Consider the following 25,861-nt stretch of genomic DNA (forward strand, 5'->3'; position numbering starts at 1 on the left):
AAAGATATTTCTTATCCTATGTTTTATGAATTTATCTCTTTACTTTTTAAAACTGGAAATTATCTGTTTCCAGCAGCACCCCTTTCCTCTTTGTTTTTTTTCTTTTGATATTTCCAGCCAACTTGTTAGCATTTTGTCTTAAATTGATTATTTTTTTACATGTATACATTCTCCCCCAAACTAAATTGATTTTAGTAAGCTTTAGGACATAATTATTAATCAGTTACTATTTATTGATTATTATGTACTGGTGTTTGTGTTGGCCATTTCATATGTCATCACAGCAACACTCCTACTAGGGATATATGGTAATAGCCAATATGTAGATAAAACTGGGGACAGCTTGCCCGAGGTCACAGTCGGAATGCCCTGTAATCAGGATTGAAGCTGTGTCTTTGCTTTTCTCCCTATGCCATCCAGTCTCTAATACATAACAAGGTGTTGAAGTTAAATCAGAGACCGTTGTGATGAAATATTTCTGATGCCAGACAACCTATTCCTGAGGAGAGATCAGTACCTTCCCCTGTCCTGTGACCATGAATTTCCTGTTTGGCAGATAGTTTGCGGGAAGGGTGGTGAGTGGGAAAGAGAGCAGTACCTTCGGGCTGGAGCTATAGGGGTCTTTCACGGGTGGTTGCAGCTGGCTGGGGACAGCACCCGCCGGAGGAGCGGACTGAAGGGCAGGAAGTAGAGGGAGGTGTCAAGATGCTCAGTCCGTTCTGCTGCAGCTCATACTCCTGTAACAAAAATTAAGTCAAATGTGACTGGTAAATAGGGGATAATTAGAATATAAAGTGGATGTTGGTTCATATGTGATTCTTTTCTAGGCCTGGGGAACTAGAAGAATAGAAATATAATAATAACTTTCACTATGAAAAGGAGAGGAAAAGCTATTGGCTGGGCTGCTATGTTGCCTAAAGGAGCCATCAGGATTGTATTTGAGAAACTAAAATCTAGTGCTTGCATCGCTGCATCCTTCACCATAGACGCACATGCCCAGTTTCGTTCAGCTGTCAGGTCCTGGTGGGACACCCTGCCCCAGGCCCCCCTGAAACGCAGTCCCTGCCTTGTGCTCTGCTGCCCTCAGCGCTGGCTCAGCTCCCACCACCCTCCATGCACATCCTGTCTATTGTCCACACTGTGGCAGGTTCTGACCAAGCCGAGCTGTGGGTTTTGTTTTTTTAAAGGGGTGGAGTGGGGGGTGCCTATTTAACAGAATATGAATTTTCTCTGGAATGTGAATTATGTTATAGCTGATGCGTGCATTGTTATGGGTCTACTGTTTCCATCATGGTGTTAAAAAATTGTAAATACAAGGCTTGGTTTACTTGGATATTGTTGTTTAGTTGCTAAGTCATGTCTGGCTCTTTGTGACTCCGTGGACTGAAGCACTCCAAGCTCCTCTGTCCTCTACTGTCTCCCAGAGTTTGCTCAAATTCATGTCCATCAACTCAGTGATGCTATCTAACCATCTTTTCCTCTGCCACCCTCTTCTCCTTTTGCTGTCAGTCTTTCTCATCATTAGGGTCTTTTCCAGTGAGTCAGCTCTTCGCATCAGGTAGCCAAAGCATTGGAGCTTCAGCTTCAGCATCAGTCTTTCTAATGAATATTCAGGGTTGATATCCTTGCAGTCCAAGGGACTCTTAAGATATTACTCTTGGGTTAATCAAATGCATTGTTGTTGTTACTTGGTGATTCTTGTCTGATTCTTCGTGACCCCATGAAGCCTACCAGGCTCCTCTGTCCATGGGATTTGCTAGGCAAGAATATGAGAGTGGGTTATAATTTCCTTCTCCAAATCAAACGCATATCCTTAACCAAACATGGCTGTAAACTACTAAACTCTATGAACAGTTTTATGAGGTTTGTACTTGGTTCTATTTACTTTGAGTATCAGAGTTGTTGTCTCAAGTAATCAGGTTTTACTCCCAGCATCCATTACAAAATGTAGAAAATCTCTTTTTAATTCAGGGCTTTAGAAAGATCATAAAATTCCTGAATGTGAGTTGATAAATTGCATAGCAATTTACTTTACTGCACAGAGTAAGCAAAATCATATAGGACAAATGATGATTCCTGAAAGGAATCTTCAGTTCCTGTGTCACCTGTACCCTGTAGTGCCAGATTGAGGCTAAATTTCTTGCTTGGCATAGTCTGAAGGCTGGAGTTTCTCGTCTGGGTGGGCCACATTATGACATTATGATTTTTGTCTGGTTGTTGCTCTCCTACGTCAAGACTTTTGCTATTATTTGCAGAAAATTATTATTCTCTGTGTCTGTAATTGCTTGTGGCTCACTGTAAGTACCAACTCTCCACCACTAGTTTTCTAAAAGGGTTTTGTTTTCCTCCAATATGTTCGTCAAATGCCTGATTGCGTGTTGGGTATTCCTGAGGCATGATCACACAGCCAGGAGCCTGTCTAGTTCTGATTGCACTCTGCATTTTCTCTGTAAAGTTGGAGCAGCGAAAAAGATCAGATTCTCTTATTTCTGACGAGAAGACAAAGGGTCTGAACTGAAAACAGAGGCAGAACCATGGCCCCTGATCTTCTGTAACAAATGTCAGTATGCCCAATCACACTGTTAAAGGGCCTTCCTGTCTGACACTTTTCAGGGGTATATTTTTAACTATGGCCCCTCTGCATGGGTATTGCTTGTATTTTTATCTTGATCTTAGTTATCTTCCAGCACTAAATATTTAAGATGCTACTCTACTATTCAAATTTTGAAAGTTAATATGATAAGATAAAAATATTATTAGGGGATTAAAATATGAATTATGAAGGAATACATTTCCTTCATAGTCATGAAGGGATTCTCTTCCTTCATAGTCATGAAGGGATACTATGAAGGAATAGTATCCCTTCATAATTCATATTGAACCCTTATTTATTTATTTTCTCTTACTTTTTCTGGGGTTACATGACATATTTTTAGGACACAGTTTGAGGATTCAGGGGACATGATTTCTATTCCTGGACCACAAGATCAAAGCAGTCCAGAGGGAACACTGACACCTAAGTTGACTTGGTTCTACAGCTCATGCACTTTCCCTGTGCTCACTTGTGGCCACTCTCACTTCGCTTGAACACCTAAGGGCCTTCTTCCCAGAAGCCATTGAAAGAATGACTATTTGTCAAAGGGAAAAATATTTGTTGTATAAATATAGGAAACTCTTAAAATCAAAAACAGAAGAGAGCCTAATACATTTTCCAAGTATCAATCGGAACTGTTACTTTTGTTGCTGCTGCAGTTTTCCAAGTAAGAAAATTATCCAAAGAAAAAGACACTGAATTACCTGTTTGATATATGCTACAAAGAAAGAAGGAAAGAAGGGGGAAAGTGTGTGAATGCTAATGGATAAGAAATAGGTGCTTAGGTTTGAAGCAAGAAAAAAAATTGACTTCTGATTTCTGTGTGGGAAAACAAAGGCATCAAAGGATGGTGTGTGAATGAATGTCTCAGAGAGCAGGCCATGATTCCTAAAATGAGAGGCAGAGATCATTTCATGTAACTAGAAAGGAAATTTTAAGAAGCATTGATATAATCACTCTTGGGATACAGGGATTTTGAAGAACCTAATGAAAAATGAGGCAAGTTTAAAAAAACAAACAGGAAAATGAATGTTAAAAAGGAGATCTGTTTGATAGTATGTTCTGATTTATGAAACGTGTCAGTCAACATCATCATTGTCATGTTTGTAGGGAGATCCTGGGAAGCATGTGCTTAGAGGGAAGTGTGGCCACATTATCTAATGTGTCATTCAACTTACCCCCATGTTAAGAAGCTTTATCCTGGAAAACAAGAGTTACTTCTGGATGTACATAGTGGCTTCTGGGAGATTTTATTTTTCTGGAAATAAAATTTAAAATTTTTACAAGTCAAGTACTTTGTCTTTTCCATCAGATATTCTGAGGTTGACACTACATTACTAATCCTGTTAAAAATTCAATGTTAATAGATTTTATTATTAGAAAGGATGCTATCATGGCTCCTATACATTAAACTCAAGGTCACAGATTCAAATTTTTGAATATCATCTTAATCTTGATCTTTTTCAGTTGATTTGATCATATACATTTGGATGCCTAAAAGCCAATATACTCTTCTATTTATTGATTCTACTAGTTAAACATTTCTGAGATGTATGATAAAACATGATTCAGTTAAGATAACAAAAAGACTACTTGAGATTTATCATAGACTGGATATTAAAATATGTGATGATAGCTGTTGCCCCATAAGATACAAAGGTAGCCATATTAGCATAGTTCCGGAGATTCATGAGTTCATGAGTTCCTAATGAACTCATAGTTCCTGAGAGTAATTGTGAGTTCTCATGCCTTGTACTGGCCTAAGTTTTCTTTTCTTTCTTTCTTTTTTAATGTAACACTCTCTGTATGGTTGATCCTGTTTTGAGTAAAGTACATGTTTTAAGTGAAATGCCTGAGGTTCTTAAATGATATTTCTTACTAAAGTTTTCTCCTAGCTTATAAAGGGAAACACTAAATTATGTTTGAGAGTTCTCTACCATTTAGTCCTCAGAACACTAATTGTTCTTAGACTTCTGTTTATTTTCACTATAGGAAGACTTGCCTCTACCTTGGGAAGAGTAGGAACCTTGATAGACTTGGGTTCTATCAAGATAATACTTTTTTATTAATAATTCAAATAATCAAAAAGTCATAAATTTCAATCCAAGTAAGGTGTTGACTTTAAAATAAGTGAATTTGGCTTCCAAATGGTCCTTTCTGCTTACCGGAAGTATTGTTGAAAGTTTTCTTCAGAAAAATGCCAAAATAAAAAGACAGTAGTCCCCATTTCATTATAAAAAACATGTTGCTATAGCTTCAAGTTAAATCACTGTTATTAGCTTATTGATTTTTAAATAGACACTCACAGCCATCTGGAATGAAAACATTAGCTGGTGGGGGGTAGGGGAATGCATTGTGGTTTGAAGATATTCCTAGGTTTTGATTAAATGACAAAAAAAAATAAGTAGCTCTGTGTACCCATTGAAGTTTTTGTGTTTCATGTGAGTGTCATCATTAATCTCTCTTCCTAATTTGTTCTTACAAAATAAACATAGAAAATAGCCTGGAATATACCAATCACCCTCTTGTTCATTATTTCCATTTCTTATTTTGCAGTTATCAGTGAGTTTTCTAATACACATGGTTTATCTATCAGTCTGAAGAGTTATATATTTATATGAAAAAAATTCACTCTAATTTTTATCTAGTTTATATAGCACTCAATTTTTCTCCTTTATGAACCAGCAGAAACTAATAATCTTTATATTCTTTTTCTCTAACTTTTTATTTTGTATCAGAGTATAGGCAGTTAACAATTCTGTGGTTGTTTCAAGTGGACTGGAAAGGGACTCAGCCATACATATATATACATGTATCCACTCCTCCCAAACTTCCCTGCCATCCAGCCTGCCACATAACATTGAGCAGAGTTCCCTGTGCTATACAGTAGGTCCTTGTTGGTTATCCATTTTAAATACAGCAGTGTGTACCTGTCCATCCCAACTCCCTATCTACCCCTACTATCCATCCTTTTCCCCCAGCAACCATAAGTTCATTCACAAAGTCTGTGAGTTTACTTCTGTTTTGTAAATAAGTTCATTTGTATCATGTCTTTTTAGATTCCACATAAAAAGATGTCATATGATGTTTTTGTTTCTCTGTCTGACTTACTTCACTCAGGATGGCAGTCTTTTGGTCTATCCATGTTGCTGCAAATGGCATTATTTCACTTTTAATGGCTGAGTAATATTCAATTGTATATACGTGCCACATCTTCTTTATCCATTCCTCTGTTGGACATTTAACTTGTGTCTGTTTTCTTGGCTCTTGAAAACAGTGCTGCAGTGAATATTGGGGTGAATGTATCCTTTCAGGTCATGTTTTCCTCAAGATGTATGCCAGGAGCGGGACTGCAGGGTCATATGGTGTCTCTGTATTTAGATTTTTAAGGAACCTCCATGCTGTTCTCCATAGTGGCTGGACGAGTTTACATTCCCACCAGCAATGTAGGAGGGTACCCTTCTCTCCACTTCCTGTCCAGCACTTATTGTCTTAATGATCTTTATATTCTGTTTTACAGTGTTACAGCTGATCTTGAGAAATAGGAATTATCTTCGTTCAGAATATAGAAGTCTAAGTAGGCCTTCAATTATATATTACTTGATTTATATATTGATAATGTGCTCTAATAATAATAATAAATACAGTATACTGGGTACCTATTATATTCTTGGCATAATTATATGAATTTTATATTCATATTTCTAAATATTAAGGCAACATTGCAAGGACAATGTTAATATTCCCAGTTTTAAGTTGAGGGGATTTGAATATGCATAGTTTATCAGTCTAAAGAATTATATTAATATGATAAGAATTCATTCAAATTTTTTAATCTAGCTTATATATACATTAATTTACATTTGACTCAGGAAGGTTAAGTAACTTATCCAAACTATACAGCTTATGAGTACCAAATAATTGACAGCTAAAAGTCAAGTCAAATCTGTCTGAATCTAGAGCTTCTTTTCCATCCAACAAGTTAGATGATTTAGATGTTATGTAGTTGCCCTTCGTGTAAAAGTGATTCTGTGGTTCTCATGAATCAAATATAAATTATTATCTGAAGCCTATTTCTAGTTCACATAATATATTTTTCTCTTTTCTTTAGAAAACAAGTAAACATAAAGTCCCCTCCTTCCGGAGATTTTGACCACGTAGGATCTCTTTAAAACTGAAAAGGAACTCTTTGAGTCAATGAGAATGTTAAGTGGCGCTTACTTTGACTCGAGCCTTGATGTTTTAGAAGAGTCCCTTTCACTATATCTGTGCAGTTATTGCAACAGGGGCCACGCTGGCCCTTAGAGCCAAGGAGAACCTTAAGAGTGAGGCAAAATTGCTGAAATTTCCCGAATTTCATTCTGCATATATCCTTTTAAGCAACACACATAGAGTGCTTATCATTTGACTCCTCAGTGGCTTGGGCACAAAGATGAATGACATCTCTGTTCTTGACTTGCTGAGGTCTAGTGTGGGGAATAGATGTGTAGACAGTGTTAAAATATCCAGTGATTTATGATATTGTAGAAGGAAGGACAAAATTCAGTTCAGTTCAGTCGCTCAGTCTGTCTGACTCTGTGACCCCATGGACTGCAGCATGCCAGGCTTCCCTGTCCATCACCAACTCCTGGAGTTTACTCAAAATCATGTCCATTGAGTCGGTGATACCATCCAACCATCTCATCTTCTGTCATTCCCTTTTCCTCCTGCCCTCAATCTTTTCCAGCATCAGGATCTTTTCCAATGAGTCAGTTCTTCCCATCACGTGGCCAAAGTATTGGAGTTTCAGCTTCAACATCAGTCCTTCCAATGAAGATTTCCTTTAGAATTGACTGGTTTGTTTTCCTTGCATTCCAAGGAATTCTCAAGAGTCTTCTCCAACACCACAGTTCAAAAGCATCAATTCTTCGGTGTTCAGCTTTCTTTATGGTCCAATTCTAACATCCATACATGACTACTGGAAAAACCATAGCTTTGACTAGACGGACCTTTGTAGGCCAAGTAATGTCTCTGCTTTTTAATATGCTGTCTAGGTTGGTCATAGCTTTTCTTCTTAATGGCTTCAGTCACCATCTGCAGTGACTTTGGAGTCCAAGAAAATAAAGTCTGTCACTGTTTCCATTGTTTCCCCATCTATTTGCCATGAAGTGATAGGACCGGATGCCATGATCTTAGTTTTCTGAATGTTGAGTTTTAAACCAGTGTTTTCACTCTCCTCTTTCACTTTAATCAAGAGACTCTTCAGTTCCTCTTAACTTTCTGCCATAAGGTGGTGTCATCTGCACATCTGAGGTTATTGATATTTCTCCTGGTAATCTTATTCCAGCTTTTGCTTCATCCAGCCTGGCATTTCGTATGATGTACTCTGCATATAAGTTAAATAAGCAGGGTGACAATATACAGCCTTGACGTACTCCTTCCCCAGTTTGCAGCCAGTCTATTGTTCCATGTCCAAATCTAACTGTTGCTTCTTGACCTGCATACAGATTTCTCAGAAGGCAGGTAAGGTGGTCTGGTATTCCCATCTCTTTCAGAATTTTCCACAGTTTGTTGTGATCCACACAGTCAAAGGCTTTGGCATAGTCAATAAAGCAGAAGTTGATGTTCTTTTGGAATAACCTTGCTTTTTCAGTGATCCAACGGATGTTGGCAATTTGATCTCTGATTCCTCTGCCTTTTCTAAATCCAGCTTGAACATCTGAAATTTCTGGGTTCACCTGCTGTTGAAGCCTCACTTCGAGAATTTTGAGCATTACTTTGCTAGTGTGTGAGATGAGTGCAATTGTGCAGTAGTTTGAGCATTCTTTGGCATTGCCTTTCTTTGGGACTGGAATGAAAACTGACCTTTTCCAGTCCTGTGGCCACTGCTGAGTTTTCCAAATTTGCTGGTATATTGAGTGCAGCACTTTCACAGCATCATCTTCTAGAAACAGCTCACCTCCACTAGCTTTGTTTGTAATTAGGTCCTTTCATTCACAGGAGTTCAGGTCAGGGAAGGCTTTTCTGGGGAGATAAGCTTTGGGCAGAGTTCTGAAGGGTGAAATGGGCATACTACTTTTTTGCTCTTGATAAGTGGTGAACCAGCAAGAACCACTATCTCCCTTCCATGAACTTAGTAAATATGTGACTTTTTTATGAGGTGAGCGGGAAAAAATCTAGAAATATGCTGTCTGTAAAAGCCATACTTAAAAGGAAACAAAGGGTAATACTAAAGAGATAGGTCATTGTCTATAAGAGTAGTTGAGGAGATCAATAAAGGAATCAGGAAGAATAAGACAATTAGAACAGATTGATCACTGGTACTGAAAGTGAATTTGTAATTTAAAAAAACTCCAAACAGACAAAACTCTAGGATTGGACAGCTTCACAGGTGAATTCTAACAAACATATGAAGACGATCTAATATTGTTCCTTCTCAAACTATTTCAAAAAATTGAAGAAGACAAAACATTCCCAATTTAATTCTATAAGCCCACTAGAATCTGATATCAAAACCAAAGACATTTCTAAACATAATTATAGGAAAATATATTTGATGAATATAGATGAAAAAATCCTCAACAAATATTATCAAACTAAATCTAACAATACATAAAAACAGTCCTATACCTTTTTATCAAAGTACAGGATGATCAAATTGGATTTATCTCAAGAGACACAAGGATGGTTTAATATTCACAAACCAATCAGTGTGATACACCATATTAACAAAAGGAAGGACATAAATCACATGATCATTTCAATTCACAGAGAAAAAGCATTTGACAAAATTCAGCATCCATTAATGATAAAAATTTTCATTCTATAAAAAATTGCTATAGAGGGAACATATCTCAACATAATAAAGGATATTATGGAAAATCCACAGATAACATCATACTCTACAGTGAAAAATTGAAAACTTTTACTCTAAAATTAGGAACAAGGCAGGGATCCCCCCTTTACTACTTCAATTTAAATGCAGTACTGGAACTTCCAGATAATCAGACAAGAAAAGAAAGTCATCCAAATTGGAAGGGAAGAAGTAAAACAGTCACTATTTGTAGGTGACATGATATTTTCCATAGAAAACCCTAGAAGTCTCCACAGAAGAATAATAGCAAAATAAGAAATAATAGCAAAACTAAACAAAGATAGTGACATCTGGTCCCATCACTTCATGGCAGATGGAAAAACAGTGGAAACAGTGACAGACTTTATTTTCTTGGGCTCCAAAATCACTGCAGATGGTGACTGCAGCCATGAAATTAAAAGGTACTTGTTCCTTGGAAGAAAAGCTATGACAAGCTTAGACAGAGTATTAAAAAGCAGAGACATTACTTTGCCAACAAAGGTCCGTCTAGTCAAAGCTATTTGGTTTTTCCAGTAGTCATGTATGGATGTGAGAGTTGGACCGTAAAGAAGGCTGAGCACCGAAATATTTATGCTTTCGAACTCTGGTGCTGGAGAAGACTCTTGAGAGTCCCTTAGACTGCAAGGAGATCAAACAAATCCTAAAGGAAATCAATTCTGAATATTCATTGGAAGGACTGATGCTGAAGCTGAAGCTCCAATACTTTGGCCAACTGATGGGAAGAACTGACTCACTGTAAAAGACCCTGATGCTGGGAAAGATTGAAGCAGGAAGAGAAGGGGACAACAGAGGATGAGATGGTTGGATGGCATCACCGACTCAATGGACATGAGTTTGAGCAAGCTTCAGAGATGGTGATGGACTGGGAAACCTGGTGTGCTGAAGTCCATGGAGTCACAAAGAGTTGGACATGACTGAGCAACTAAGCACATAGCTCCCAACTATAGTATCTATCCAGATCATAATTATGACTATTAATTTTTGGCAATCAGAATCACATCTATTTCCAAGATGATAAATATTAAAGGTACTGTTACATGAGGATGAAACTCACTTTGTAATATAATGAAAAATTAAAAATTTGAAGTGTGCCAAATTGCAAAGTTTAGAATACTGATTTTATTTAACTGGAATTCTCCCCAAATTTTTATTTTCATAGCCCTATAGCCAAAAAATAGCATTTTTGTCTTGCAACTAAGATTTCTGCTAAAAGTTTCTAGTGTTATAAATACCTTGTATATACATAGTTTGGTAAACATAGTATAGGTTAGCCAAGAATATACAATTTGAAATACAAAATCAGTATTAAATGGTCTTCTTCAGTCTATTATCATGTTCATTTTCATTTTGAAAAACTGTACTATAATAATAATGCTTGATTTGAAATTAGACCCAAAATAGATAATTTATTTATATCTTTAGCCATCTAATCATTGCTTTGGAAAGGATGATCTTAACTACTAGTTCTCAAACTTCATTGTGCATCAGAATCACTGGAAGGGCTTTTATAATTCAGATTCCCCCCAGAGATTTTCATTAAATAGTTCTGACCCAATAAATTGTATTTCTAAACAAGTAACTGGATGATCCTGATGCTCTATAATCCGCTAAAAATAGAATAAATCATGGATCAATCCATCCAGTTTGAAGGGAAGAGTTAGAGAAGAAATGATTTTCAGTCAAAGCAAAGCCAACAATTCTAGGGTTTTTATTGGAGTTGTTTTGTTTTCATTTGGAACAGTCTCCCTGGAATTTCATTGCTCATGTGTTTATGCAGACCCTTTGCCTCCAGGGAATTTTCCCTTAGCTGAAGATCTTCTGGTAATCAGGTTGTTACAGTACAGAGGCATAACCTGTAAATTGATTATCCATCATTAGTAAGAGGGCCTCCTGGTGACTCAGTGTAAAGGAGCTGCCTGCCAGTGCAGAAGACACGCGTTCGATCCCTGGGTCAGGAAGATCTCCTGGAACAGGAAATGGCAACCACTGCCGTATTCTTGCCTGGGAAATCCCACGGACAGAGGAGGCTGGCAGGCTACAGTCCATAGGGTTGCAAAAGAGTCAGACATGACTTAGCAACTAAACAACAGCAACAAGTTTAATAAGCATTTTTCATGTCTTTCCAAGAGACAAGACATTTCAGAAAAATAAGCTACTTAGTTCAAAATAAAAATGAGTACATTGCACTCTCCCTCTCCTTGCTGCTCCTCTGGGGTCCAGGAATCAAGTCAGTTGCCTGCAGGTAAGTGTGTGTATCTTCATCGCTGTGACAATACTTTGAGAAGTGTGAGGTTGGGAGAAGCATCAACATGAGTGAGAAAGAGTACATGGAGGAGTAAAAGCTCTGGGTGAGTAATTGTAGCTTCTTGTAAAGCACTGTTGAGTATTTAAGGCAAATGAGTTTTAAATCTTACTGCATCTAGATTCTAGAACCGTGGGATTTGGTTGTACATGAGAAGTCTGTGCTTGATTATAGATGAACAGAGGATGTATTATGGTGGAAGAATAGATCAGGTTATAGCACCTTCTTTGTTTTTTTTCCAGTGGAGTTTTCTGTAATCATTTTATTTGTGGAAATATTTTGATGCCATATAGATTTTTTTAAGCTATAATTTAAAATTTTAAATAAAATTGAATTTAAATGTTTGATTAATTTTTTTTTCATCTTCCTATATATCCTTTAAAAGAATTGGAATTATCATAATTACTTTTGAATGACAGTTTACATTAGGATTCAATGCCTATTTTAATATTTTGCCCTATTCTTTTTTACATATTAAGTAAATGTAATATTTAGATCAGTTTCCAAAATGTTTATTAAATTGAATTAAAATTTTAAAACTACCCATCTATTCTAGCCTTACATTTGTATTAACTTGTTATAGTTCTTATAATATGAAAGGTAGTATCTTTTTTTCCTGGTCAGTAAAATTGGTTTTGCAAGCACCCAGAAGGAAACTTAGTCACATTTCTTTACCGACTTTGTTGAGATGGTGTGAGAAGAATTACTTCGATATTCTTGATGTTTAAGTTCTTAGACAATAGAGGTAATCAATATACTTGGTGGTGATTTTAATGATGCCAGAAACAATTGGCATCTATTTTATATAAGGGTCCTGTGTCTTTTTGCTCTAAACTGAGTTTTCACTATCAAGAGTTGACAGACAAGTCTGCTAGTGACAAAACATGCTGGAAGAATGCATGGATGAAATATAAATAAACCTGAAAGTATATAACTTGATCAGAGTGAAGAAGATCCATTATTTGGTGGATTGCCCTATCTGGGGACCTCTGAGAATGGATAATTACTTTTTTGAGTTTCACTTCATTTTATTTTGTATGATTATAAAAGCTTGGTGAATATTTTTGTAAATTGTAGTTTGAGGGAATAATGTAAATGTAAAACGACAAGAGATTTATATTATGTCAATACAGGTGGTCCCCAATGTTAGTGGTTCAGTTACCGAACCAGGTTCATCCTGCTGACACGCAGCAAGCCAAAACGCTGAACCCCTGGAGATTTTCAGCAGAGAGAGGACTTATTGGAAAGGCAGCCCAGTAAGAAGACACAAGAACAAATCTCACAGATCAAGGGCTAGGGGTATTGATGGGATAAAGAAAAGCAGGGGCGTCTGAGGCATGGGGAGCTTGGGAAGCCTGGGGAAAGGTGATTGGAAAAAGGTGCAATACTTGTCTTTAGGTGCAGGTGCAACTAAGCTAAAGGCTCCTACATGTTCAAAAGGTCACTTGGTGAACACTCGGCATGCCCATTTGAAGAGTCTATGGTCCTACCCAGTCTTAACCAACTCAGCTCAAATTATATGCAACTGACTCCAGGCTTTTGGAAAACTTCTTGGGCAAACATCTTACTGTTTAGGCCATGTGCTCTTGGAGGACATGCAAATATTAAAACAACCTTGATTAGTCCAGGCAGGTGAAATAGATTTGACTAATCACTATGCATGGTTTCAGTTCCATTTACCAGTTTTCAACTGTACTATGGTGAGAAAAAGTCAAGCATTTAGTAGAAACCATAGTTGACATTTTGGTCTTTTCCGTGCTAGTGATAGGCCTTTTGATATTTTCTGAAGATGCTGGTCAGCAGCCATGAGCCACAGTTCCTAGTCAGCCACACTGTTCGCTGGGTAAATAACCAATATCTTAAAAACATTCAGTTTTCACTTTCAGCACAGTATTCAGTCAATTACACGAGATATTCAATACTCCGTGTAAAGTATGCTTTGTACTAGATGCTTTTGTCCAACTGTAGATTTCTGTTAAGTGTTCTGAGCCTGTTTAAAGTAGGTTAGGATAAGTTATGATGTTTGGTGGGTTAAGTGTACATTAAACTCGTTTTGACTTAATGATATTTTTCATGCAGGGGTTTATTGGGAAGTAACCACAACTGTAGTCAGGGAAATTCTGTACTAGGATTTTTTTTAAAGAAAAAGTATGTGTTTTTAAAAAATATATTTATTTATTTATTTGACTGTACCTGGTCTTAGTTGTGGCATGTGGTATCTAGTTCCCTGACCAAGGGTTAAACCCAGGTCCTCTACATTGGGAGTGTGCAGTCTTAACCACTGGGCCTCCAGGGACGTCTCTATACTAGAATTTTTGTCATCTCTCTTATATGTTTATCACTAGTTTTATGTATTCGGTTTAAAATCACTCTGAGACAATTGAATGATTCTATTTTTCCTAAGTAGATAATACCAAAGTTTATTTTAAATGTCTCAGATATTTATTTGCACTATAAGGGATGAAATGGTAGGCTTGAGAACATGAATGCTGGTCCTGCTAGGCTAGACTAGCTGTTAGAAACTAAGCCAGTCTCTTTTGTCATAATTCCGTTAGTGAATGCTTTTTGCATCCTTCATAGGCCTAAAAAGTTCCTTTACTTTCTTCATGTGTAAATTAGGCAGACCATTCGTACTCGATCAACTTTTCTTTTTCCTTCCAGTTTTACTGAGATATAATTGACATACAGCACTGTATGTCTAAGGTATAGGGCATAATGTCTTGACTTATACAGCATTAATGATTACCACCAGTTTAGAGAGTCATCTGATACATCATCTACTATAGATACAAGGTAAAGTGAAAAGAAAAAAATTTTTTTCTTGTGATAAGAACTCTTGGAATTTACTCTCTTCACAACTTTTTTTTATAATAGACAACAGTGTTAATTATATTAATCATATATTAACTAATTATGATTAATCATATATTAACTAATCATTATAATGATTATGTTGTACATCACATGTGTATTCTTTTATCTTATAACTAGAAGCTTGTACCTTTGACCACCTTCATCCAATTCCTTTCCCCTTACCCCTCTACTCTGGTAATCACAAATTTGATTTTTTTTTTTTTTAATGAGTTTGTCTTCAGAGTATGACTGACCTACAACACTGTGTTAGTTCCTGGTCCACAGCATAATGACTTGAGATACTTCCACACATTACAAAATGATAGTAATGATAAATCCAGTTACCATCTGTCACCATACACCATATTTTTTTCCTTAATTTTTGTTTTAACACAAGAAGTCATTATTCAAAAGAAATCATTTCAAAGTAAGCAGATGAAAATTAGGCTGCTCTGGTTCAGGGAAGAACCTCTTCTGGAGAACACTATGAGTCAGTTCCCAGGTACCCTGGCATCCTGGGGGACAGAGAGTTTGGACATCATTATAGAAGTCCTCCCAGGTCTAAAATGCTGTGATTGGTTACATAATCTCTAAGTTGCCAGAGCCACAGAATTTCCATTTCTGGAATTTTAAACACCAATTTCTTAATAGAGTGAAGGTTTACTTGTAATAGCAGATGAAATTAAATTGTTTTTCCCATTGACAGGAGCATAAGGTTTTCTTGTTTTGCTTAAGTCAAATGTAATTTGGAATAGCTCTTTAAAAAAATCTTGTAATTTATCTGTTCAAATATAATTGTGCAATGTGTGTGTGCTAAGTCGCTTCAGCCGTGTCTGACTCTTTGCGACCCCATGAACTGTAGCCCACCAGGCTCCTCCGTCTATGGGATTCTCCAGGCAAGAATATTGGAGTGGGTTGCCATGCTCTCTTCCAGGGGATCTTCATGACTCAGAGATCAAACCCAGGTCTCTTAAGTCTCCTGCACTACCAGGTGGGTTTTTACCACTGTCGCCACCTGGGAATTGTGCAATAAGTAGAAGTTAATATATGAAAGAAGGAAAATTTAGTGCCATTTTTTAACAGTGCCTATTTAACCTGCCTGTTGACTTAACATGCTTCCTCCTTTTCACCAAAATTCTGTCTCCTTGTTCTTTTTCTGATGCCTCACACTCTGGTTGACGAACATTCCTCCTTCATTTGATTGTCCTGAGACCCTTGAAACACTCTGCTGTTTCCCTTTCTTTCTGTGCTGCTACCAGTGCCTTAGGAATTTTATTTTTCTTGCCGATCTAGTTTAGAAAAAGGAGACTATCTCCCAGACCATTGGATTTTCACTTTGGGATTTGCCCTTGGGAGTTGCTGGAAGCTAGCAAGCCAATTTATGATGTAGAATTTATTCCTCATATAGAAAAGATGTATGGATACACCAGAAACTATAGAATTTTTAGTACTAAATTCTGTAGCTCATTTACTTTACAGGTGAGTTCCACAATATGTGTTGGTCTGGGAATATATCAACTATTATAAATACTATTTCTATAGAAAAGTGAGGTCTGTCTTTCAGGCAATCAGTGTAGAGATGAATGTTGAACATTTATCTGGGGACTGACTGTTTATATTTATTGAACCAGTAGTGCTGCACCATCCATAAGAAAAGTACCTACACAGGAAAAGTACCAACATGTTCTTCTCCTTTTGCAGGTGAATTGAATTTAGCCTGAAAAGCTGAAATGGAGCATGTTGTATATTCATATATACACACATTTAAAAAAATTTAGATATAATAGAAACTGAATAGGATATAATAGATAGGTAGTACTAAGATTGCATTAAGATTTGTGAAGCGGACAGTTGCCTTACATTAAATATCAAGTAAAAAAATCAAGCTAGTCCTTCATAAACATGGGGTGTGCTTGTTTTCTGAAACTACCTCTACTAAATCTCCTGTCAGTCTTGAAACTAGAAGGCAGAAAAGCTTCTAGTGCTACAGCCAACTGCAGTGTAGCCAGAGAAACAGGCAACAAAAATAGAACACCAGGATTGCTGTGCGTGGGTGAGGCAGAAACCACATTATGAGCAAAAGCTTCCAGTATTATTTTAGAACCAATACAGAGCTCTGCACTTCTCTCCTCTCTCTTCCAAAAACACATACTACAAAAATAAAATGAAATGAAATGTATGTGCATTTGCCCTCTTAGAATTATGATTCTTGATTCCGCACCCCCCCCCCCCACCTTTGCTTTCTTTGGAAGCAAATCGCCAGTATGGAAACAGTGTGTAAAGCAAGCTTGGAGGGAGGAAAGAGTTAATGGCTTTTAAGGCCCTGCAATAGAGAATTATGGTTTGAAAGATAGAGGCTGGACAGCTGGGTTTGCTGGGGTATTTTTAAATGCATTAATGCAGGCTCCAATCACTCGGCCATGCTTGACCTATTTTTGGCTCAGGCCGACCATTGTTCTATTTCTGTGCCTGTGGGCCATGCTGTTGTTGATTCATATGCAAATGGATTATCACTAGCTTTAGCCAAGTTGAGCTGAGAGAGACCAGAGAGGAGGAAGAGACACACACAGATAGCAGAAGGGCACCAGCCGAAGCCACTGGCAGGACTGACTGACGGTTCCTACAAGGAAACTCCAGCAGCCTGAGGAACTATAAGCCAGGTTTAATTGGTTTCTTTTTCTCGTGGGTAGAGTTAATATTTTTCTACTTACTCTGACAAAGCAATAACCCTGAAGCACACTCCTAGTTCCCACCTGCTTTTAGTTTCCGGGATAGCCTAAACTCCAGAGAGCCCTAGCATCCACGGGGTCCTTTCTGCTTTGTACACAGGTTGGTAACATAGGAAAAGTGTCCAGGTCTTCTGAAAAGTGCGTGCCCCTCTGAACAGAAAGCAACTCATTGTTAAAGTTGATCCTCTGCCGCTTTTCCTTGGGGAGGAGGGAGGACCAGCCAGGGTAGTTCCTGGGGCCCGTGCACTGAGCAGCGATGAATCTTTCATGTAGCTGAAGTAAGAGTGATTGGAATATGCTGCAGACAATTTACGAGACTGACTCGTGTTTTTCTTCAGATGGGGTGGCTGGACGAGAGCAGCTCTTGGCTCAGCAGAGAATGCACAGTATGATCAGCTCAGGTAAGATCTTTCTTCATCACTGAGCCGTTTTCTGTGTGAAAAGGGGGCTGACTTGGGAAGTGCAGCTCAGGGAAGCGCCTCTCTTAAGGGTCTGCTGCTTTTTGGTGTTGATGTTGCTGTTTTCTTGGTGCATCTGGAAGGTTTAACTTAGATCCCTTCCATCGCTGTTTCCGTGCATATTCAGTGTGCTCAGGGACAGGCTGCTTCTGAATGAAATCGCCAAGCTTCTGATGAAGGATGGGACTGAGATAAGTAAAATGTAGTTGGGGGTGTTTTGCAACTGACTGACTGTGCAACTAGAAAGAGGAGATGTGTACTGACTGTATGTGTGTTCTAGTGGGACTTTAAAAATCAGGTAAGTTCATACTGGGGCTGCAGTTTCCCTTGCAGCCGTCTCTAGCCAGATGATTTTATATTTACAGTGTGCCTACAGAACCACATCTATTTATAGACCTACCTTTTGAAATGTGTTTGCTACAAGAGTTGTGAAGGTAGTTTTAATTTGGGTTTTTTTTTTTCCCCTCAGCCCGAAATGAAACTTCTTAAGGATGAAATAAATTTATTATTAGCAGATGGTTATTTTAATCATCTTCAAAGCTTTTGGGGAGTCTAGCATTGTCAGGCAGATGCAATGGCATAACACACATATAAAGATGTTGTATGCAGGTGCAACATTTTAAAGGATAACAGAAACAGACTCCGATTTCTAGTTTCTCTGTTGAATATGCTTGTGCCTTCAAGAAGCTGAGCTGATGGGAGATGAAGCTTGTCAGCTTTATCAGTTTCTGTTTGTTAAAAGCACAGACTCTCTGGGCAATAGCACGGTACTTGGGTACTTGTAATTGTTGCTTTTCATATTTATCCCTTACAGCTAGTTCCTAAAGCTTGAGGGACTTTTTGTCTTGGTTCTCTTCGGAATGCTTCAGTCTAAATTGGTTTAAAGTTCTCCCTCACGTCTTCTGTGTTTCTTTGTGGGCCTAATCATAATTATAGATCACCACCTAGATTTCCATATTAAGAATGTGGCATAAAGCAGCGTTTGCTTGGTAGAACTAGATGGGAAAGAAAGATTCCACAGGTTGGCTTGATATCTGTTTTAGCATTGAATGCCTTCTCATCTCTGGATCTGTGTTTGAAGCAAGTTTTCTTTGAAGCTCGGTTATTTGTAATGATTTTAGGATCCTTCTGTTCCAGAGCAAAATATCAATTTTGGGTCATTTTGGTATGTTCACACTTAAGTGACAGGACTTATATTAATTCGTAGTGCCTGCTCATTAAAAACAAACATACCAGAATGTCTGTCAGCTGCAAAGCTGACCGAAGCATGAGGAGGGGTCAGCCTGTATGTCTCTGATGGAAGTGGTCACTTAGCATTTTATTTGTAAATATCTACCAACTCTATTTAAATTACTATTTTAGATGTCTGTTCAGTACTACACTTTGTCCTTTTAGTCCTTATCTCCATGTTACAAGTTTACTATTTCTTTCATATGGTAGAAAACAAGCTGTGCCTTTCAAGCAGAGACTGTCTGCTAGCACTGAAGCCTGCTACAGGTGTTTGTAAGCTTCACTTTTTCTCAATATCTGATAATTATACACAAATTTACTCCGAATTTCAGTTGAGATTGTCATTTTCCTGACATTTCATGATTTTTTTTTTATACAAAGCAACAGTATTTTCAAGCAGGGACCTGCTTGAGACTGTCTGTGCTGTTGTCAGTTTTACAGGAAGAAGCATGTAAGCACCAGTAAATGAATCGTGATGTCAGTTGACATCCACTCCCAAACCTGTCTGGTATAAATAAGGAAACTCCAAGTTCTATTTATTTTTAAATTTGAAACATAAAAACATTTGCGTTCTTCCTACTCTGTCCTATAACTTTTGGTTTTATTAGCATATTATTATATGCCCTTAAATGTAATTTCCCTAGTGCTGTATACTGCTGAGGCAGTGACTCTCAGAGGTGGTGGCACTGAGTATTTTACAAAATGCTGGTGTCTGGGGTCCGCCTCTAGTGTTTCTATTTAAATGGTATGAGAAACAGCCTGGACACTGGGGTTTTTTAAATCCTGAGTAATTCTAATATGCAGGAAACTTTGGTTATCACTGATATAGGGGAAAGGGGAAGTGATAGTGATGCTGGTGACCCATATTGGTAGGGTTGCCCTTTAATTGCTAAATTAGGGGTGTTTTTGTTTACATTTAGCTACAAATCTTGTTCAATTCCTCTTTGGACCAGTGGCATAGATGTGACTGAAAGGGTTAGAAATTGATGGGAGTTTCTGGATCTGAAAGAGAAAAAGATACACTGTAGCAGTGCAAGGTGAAGGGAATACTGTTCTAGGAGCTGAGAGCTCTGTGTTCTAGCCAGAGCTCTGCTGCTAAGTTGTGGAACTGGTTTACTCACTTGTAAACTGAAGAATAAAGATGTCCTCCTGCTTACCTCTTGGCATTCCTGTGAAGGTCAAAGGTAACACGTCATTAACGTGTGTTCTCACTATTTTTTATTAATACTTTTAGTGAATGAACTTGGGTTTCTGGTTCTTCAGTACCAAGATCTATCTCACTGAATGAGCCAGATAAGCTATAAATTATACATCACATAGGCGAATGACTTTTTATTTTGATAAATTTTCCTTAGTTACCTTATAAATTAGGGTTTGGTTTTGTTTTCCTGGTCTAATAAGAACTAAATTCTCTCCTTGGGCAAATGGTGACTTTTAATCAGAGTAGCGCATGTGTGTGTGTGTGTGTGTGTGTGTGTGTGTGTGTGCGCGCGCATGCTATGAAATGGCTTATTACATAATATTCGAAGGCGAAGAAGTTGCAGAATTAACAGTGAAATCCCAGCAGCAGATTTCTTGAAATTAGCTGTTTGAAAAGCTATGTTTTCTCGTTAGTCATTGATTTCCAGTTCCTATTTGTTTTTCTAGTTATATTGGATACTGTGCATTAATATCGATGACTTTACTTCAGAGCTTTTTATATACTATTGAATTACAAGTGCTTTTTATGGTTCCGTTTTTTCCTAATTCTGACCTAGCCACGCTAGACATCTAAGGTAGAATTAGGTTCTACAGTGTAGTCTGCTAGTGTTTCTTTCTTTCTTTCTTTTTTCCAGTAAAAATGCTTTATAATGTTGAATCTTGCAGTTCGGTATGAGTGACGCATCTTGCCAGGTCAGTCTCCACTTTTGTGGCTGTGTGGGCCAATATAAGTGATAAGTGGCAGAAACTGAAGCACATACAAGCCCTGACCCAGGTCACTCAGCAGTGGCTGGCAGAATTCGGGGTGTTGTCCTGTTGCCAGGCTTGTTGCTTAATATGTTGGACAGCAGAGCCATCCAGATGATATTGGAATGATTATTATGAAAGAATTTCCTAGAGTTTGTACAACATCATTGTAAAACACGTTTATAATAAGGAAAACTCCTGTTTTCACTATGTATTCTTATTTTAGGATATAAAAGAAAAACATTGAAATCTAAATTCTAAATTTCTTGTAAGGAAAATGTCTCTTCCCCCTTTCAGAATCCTTTTATCTCCTTGGTGTATATTGTCGAGGGAAAATGAACATTTTAGATTCAGTAGTCATTTATGTCTACTTGGAAAGCAGAATCTAATTATGAAAATGCAAGTCTGTGAAATGCCCCTGTCATGTCAAGAATCACTTCTGGCATTCCCCATAATTACTATTTTTGCCATTCTCTAACTCAGGTTATCTTTACTTACAAGGTTGTTATCAATTGAAATATTTGATAGGTAGCAATCAGAAAGCTGGCTATGAGTAGGCCCGTTGAGAATGGGGACAGGAATGAGTATTTTATTTTTCTGTGGGTAACACAGGTGGCATAATTGTTGTTATGTCCTTTAAGTGAGGAAATTCAATAAAATCCCTCAAAAGACTATAATAAGCTCAAACTCTGAATTTAAAAAGGTCATTTTTGAGATGAGAAATTTGAAAAGTACTATGTTATGTCTCACCACTGATCGATAATGAAGGAATCCTAAAATAGTATAAACTGTCTACCCCTCCACCCACCCCACCCCCCATACACAACACTTATCATTAACTGGGCAAAGAAAATGATTTGACCAAATGCAACATATCTCAGAAACTGGCAGTCAAAGGAAAAATGGAAGCCGGGATCTTTGATCAGAACTGAGTGACTTAACAGGGCCTGAATTCTGTTCCGCCTTAGAATTTTACTGACAATTGACAACTTCCTGAAAATTTTCACTAATATTCCCAGAGCTGGAGAGAAGCAAACTGAGTGGACATCCTCAGCTTTTGGTGGTGGTGGTGTTTTTTTCTTGTGACTGAGGCATAATATAAAGGATTCTGGAAGAGAAACTGGTGAGATGGAGGAAGGTGAACAAATGCAAATGCTGCCTCTCCAGAGAAATGAAGACTTAAGAGCAACACTGTAAATTGGAAAAAAAAGACCCATAGCTTTTTGAAGTGAAATATTCTTCCCCAAAATCTAATCTGATAGATCCGACTAAGAAAAAAGCATCAACTTCACTGAGACCATGAAATTGTGTACTAATTTATTCCTGCAAGTAGAGCACCTTAGTAAGAACATACATTCCATAAAGCAGAAGCTCAAAGATAAGACGCTAAACCAATGATATGGGATGAAAAAGGATATTTTAAGTCTGGGAAAACAAATTTAGAATGAAAAAAAGCATGATAATTATAGAACAAAAATACTCATTAGAAATAGCAGGAAACAGAATAGATACCAGTGAAAATTTTTACCAACAAAGAGGAAAGGCTGGAGACAATCAGAGGGACTGAAAAAGGAAAATGGATTAAAGCAATTGGAGAGAAGTCAGTAATAAGACAAAGACAGTGTACCAAAAGGGTTATTATGTCCCTGAAGTTGATATTTCAAAACATTAAAACAGAAGATCATTTTGTAAAAATAAAGGAAGATTATTCCACTGACAAGGAAAAAAAAAAAGAAATCTGCATATTGAAAGAGTTCTCATCTTTTAGGAAAATTTGCTGCAAGTGCTCAGCAGAGTCATATCCTAACTGGGCTCTTGAATTTCAAATGTTAAATAATTCTTCAGGGGTTCAGGCAAGTAAAGCAAAGATCTGCAGCGGGAGAGAGTGGGGGTGGGGAGAGACTGTGTGAAACTCAAGAAGGCTTATCAAACTTACCCAGCACTCCATGCCAGAAGATAATGGAATAAAAGCTCAGAAGCTGTAAAAGAAGTGCAACCTAATGTTCCACTCCAGCGAGATGTTATTAAAATATAGAGAAAATATGTAGGCAAGTTAGACATCCTCAACCACGGCCCAGACTGCTTGACAGGGAAGCCCACACAATGGGGAGGAAAAAAAAAGAACTTCAAACAAAAGCAAAAAGTGAAATGCAGTCAGAAGAGGAGGAAAAAGCATAGTTAGGTTAATGGGGCAAAAATTGAATCCTTTTAAACAAATGTGAGACTGTGGTTGTAGGACAAGAAGCAAATTTTGTGAAGTAGGGCAATGTAAAGATATTCCTAAAGCTCTCATCAATGTGAGGCATTGGGAAGAGGTGAGATGTGGGGATGTGTGAAAGCACTGATATTGGCTCCTTTCTGAGTGGGGACAGACTCCCCGCTGTTTAAAATAGAAACACATGGTTTAAAAAAAGAGACTCCAAACACTGATTTCTTTTAAATAGTTTCTTCATTTAATCTTAGATATTTCTTTTTGGAAATAGTACCTCATGTAGAAAGGAAGCATTTAGTATGTTTATTGTCTTTTCAAATGCAGTTTTTCGTTATTAAATTCATTTGAATTTATTTTTTTAATAAAATTAACTTTGGTGATATCTCATTTTATAATAGTTTATTTTATCTATCTATCTCCCAGAATAATTCATATATAAATAGAAGAAAGTTAGGAAGAAATTGTGCATGGTGGTGGTAGGGGAACTTTTGTTTTCATTGTCATGACTTTTGCCTTATATGAATTTTTATAAAATGCCCATATTTTCTATAAAGTGTTTCTTACACACCCACACATGAGGCTACTATGCCAAAATACTAGCACTGATTAACTGTAAGTACTAGATATAGAAGCTTGGTTAGTCTCCCACTGCACGTAACAGAAAATCCTATTCGAAGTAACAGTGACAAGATAATTTATCATTTAGTGGAATAGCGTGGTAATCAGTCATATCAATGGCAGTCAGATTGTTCATCGTTCTACTGGTACTGCTGGTCTTAGAGTTGGTATCATCATACGTCTCTTTCCTCCAGTAGTCTAAAGTTGATTGTAGCAATTCCAGACATTGTCTACATACACAATAAATTCCAGAGACATAGATGAGACAACTTTGCCTCCTTAGATGTTTTCTTAAGAAGTTTTTCTGAGAAGTTCTCTAGCAAGTTTTCTTTAATAATTCACTGACCAAAAGAACATCACCTGCCCATGTATTAGTGAGTTGCTGAAAAGAAGAATGAGACCGCTATGATAACTCCTTCAGACCATGACTGAGCCAGGGAAGGTGGAGCCTGCAACTAATAGTCTGACTTCCAGAAGAAAGAAGAAAGGGTAAGCAAAATGGATGATGTTAGCTGGACTCCACAGCATTTGCTGCTGCAGTGTTGGTTGGTGGTTGGAATTTTCTTCTTTATAATTTTCTTTAGTTTGTAATTTCTCAGAATACAAATAAGTGAAGGAAGTGGACTGTGTAATTTCTCTTTCAGTTGATTTGTGTTACTTCATTTTCATGAAGATACACATCCATTTAAACACTGATTTTTTTTTTTTTTTTTTTTTTTTACTATTATAGAATAGAAATCCTTTCTTAGTACTCTCTGTTGTTAGGAGTCCCTAATACTAAAGAGACTGAAGTAATTGTGGAAGAAGACTGGATCCCTTTAGGCTGCAAGTCTTCTTCTTTTTTTTTTTTTTTTTTAGGAAGGAGAAAAATCAACATTATGGACTGGTATATTAAAGCTTTCATTGGAAATTTGAGTAAAATACTCATTTATTGTTGGCTTTGAGAGATACAGAAAGTATTGCAAGAAATTGTTAAAGAATGTGTAAACTTTTTCAGTACATTAAGGAAGGATTTTCTTTAAAATATTCAGAAAGCAATTTCTTTGCCAGTATGTTGCTATAGTCATTATATTTTCAGAGTAATGAACAATTTTAACAATCTGGGATGGAAACTTCATTTTAATATTTTTTTTCCTGAATTAGAATACTTTGAAAACAATTTAATTGCAATAAAAGTCCACGGAATGACTTTTAAAACAAGCCTTCTTTAGATGAAATTCGAAGATATTTTGGCATGTGTTTCAAAACAGCGTGTCAGTACCGTAGTCTATCCAGTTCTTAAAAGGAAGTTGCAGTACTAGCGGTTATTAGCTTGGGATGTGAAATGCCCTTATATTGGGTAGTTCTCCCTTTTCTGATCTTGGGAGATTGACAATTGGGATATGAAAGGACAAGAAAATACCTTGTTCCCACTAATTTCATTTTTTTCCATTAAGTCAGTTGTACAAAACAAATGTAATTTAAACAAGTTTTTGTTTTTTTTTTTAACAATACTAAACAATGTGTACTTTTAAGTGTTATCGGAGAACTTTATGTTCAGTGCTTGATGAATACAAAACTAAGTCAGTCTTACGTTTTATAAAAATATCAGTTCCATTCATTATATCCATGTTAAATTTTCCATAGTAAAAATAAGTGATGGGGCTTTTATATATGATGTTTTAAAAATACCCAATAATTAAATCCAATGAAAACTACATTTAAGGAAGAAGGAATTTACCAAACCACAAACTATAATTAGTCATTTACTTATGATTAAACTCTTTGCATGTTGATAAGTCTGGAAATACCCCAGAACTTCACTTTCTTGTGTCTTCCCCTCATGTCTTCCCCTTCTTCCTCTACCACTTGTATTTGAAATGTTCAATTTGTAATTTATATTCAGTATTGACACAGTTGTAGCCATGTGAATGTCATTTTCAATTATTCAATGTAAGTTTTGGTGGGTGGCTAAGGCATGGCATTTCCAAGCTCAGTTAAAATATGATACTGTCATGTATTTTTTTTTTCGAAATTTGAAATTAAAAACAAACAACAACAGAAAAAAAAAACAACTCGGGAAAATT

The 25,861-nt window shown here is 37.0% G+C and overlaps 1 protein-coding gene across 10 annotated transcripts in view; it reads left to right on the forward strand.

Moving 5' to 3' along the window:
* The window catches only part of HDAC9 (histone deacetylase 9), a 912,538-nt gene that overhangs the window by 347,104 nt on the left and 539,573 nt on the right, over positions 1-25,861 (forward strand). For 4 of the 10 annotated variants that reach the window (XM_065939945.1, XM_065939951.1, XM_065939954.1 and 1 more), the window contains exon 2: positions 17,669-17,731. In XM_065939945.1, coding sequence (XP_065796017.1) covers positions 17,669-17,731 — 63 coding nt within the window. The other 6 variants (XM_065939948.1, XM_065939946.1, XM_065939947.1 and 3 more) reach the window with 6 other exon arrangements.

The sequence above is a fragment of the Muntiacus reevesi genome, chromosome 6 (genome assembly GCF_963930625.1).
Source record: "Muntiacus reevesi chromosome 6, mMunRee1.1, whole genome shotgun sequence".
In the NCBI taxonomy this organism is placed as follows: domain Eukaryota; kingdom Metazoa; phylum Chordata; class Mammalia; order Artiodactyla; family Cervidae; genus Muntiacus; species Muntiacus reevesi.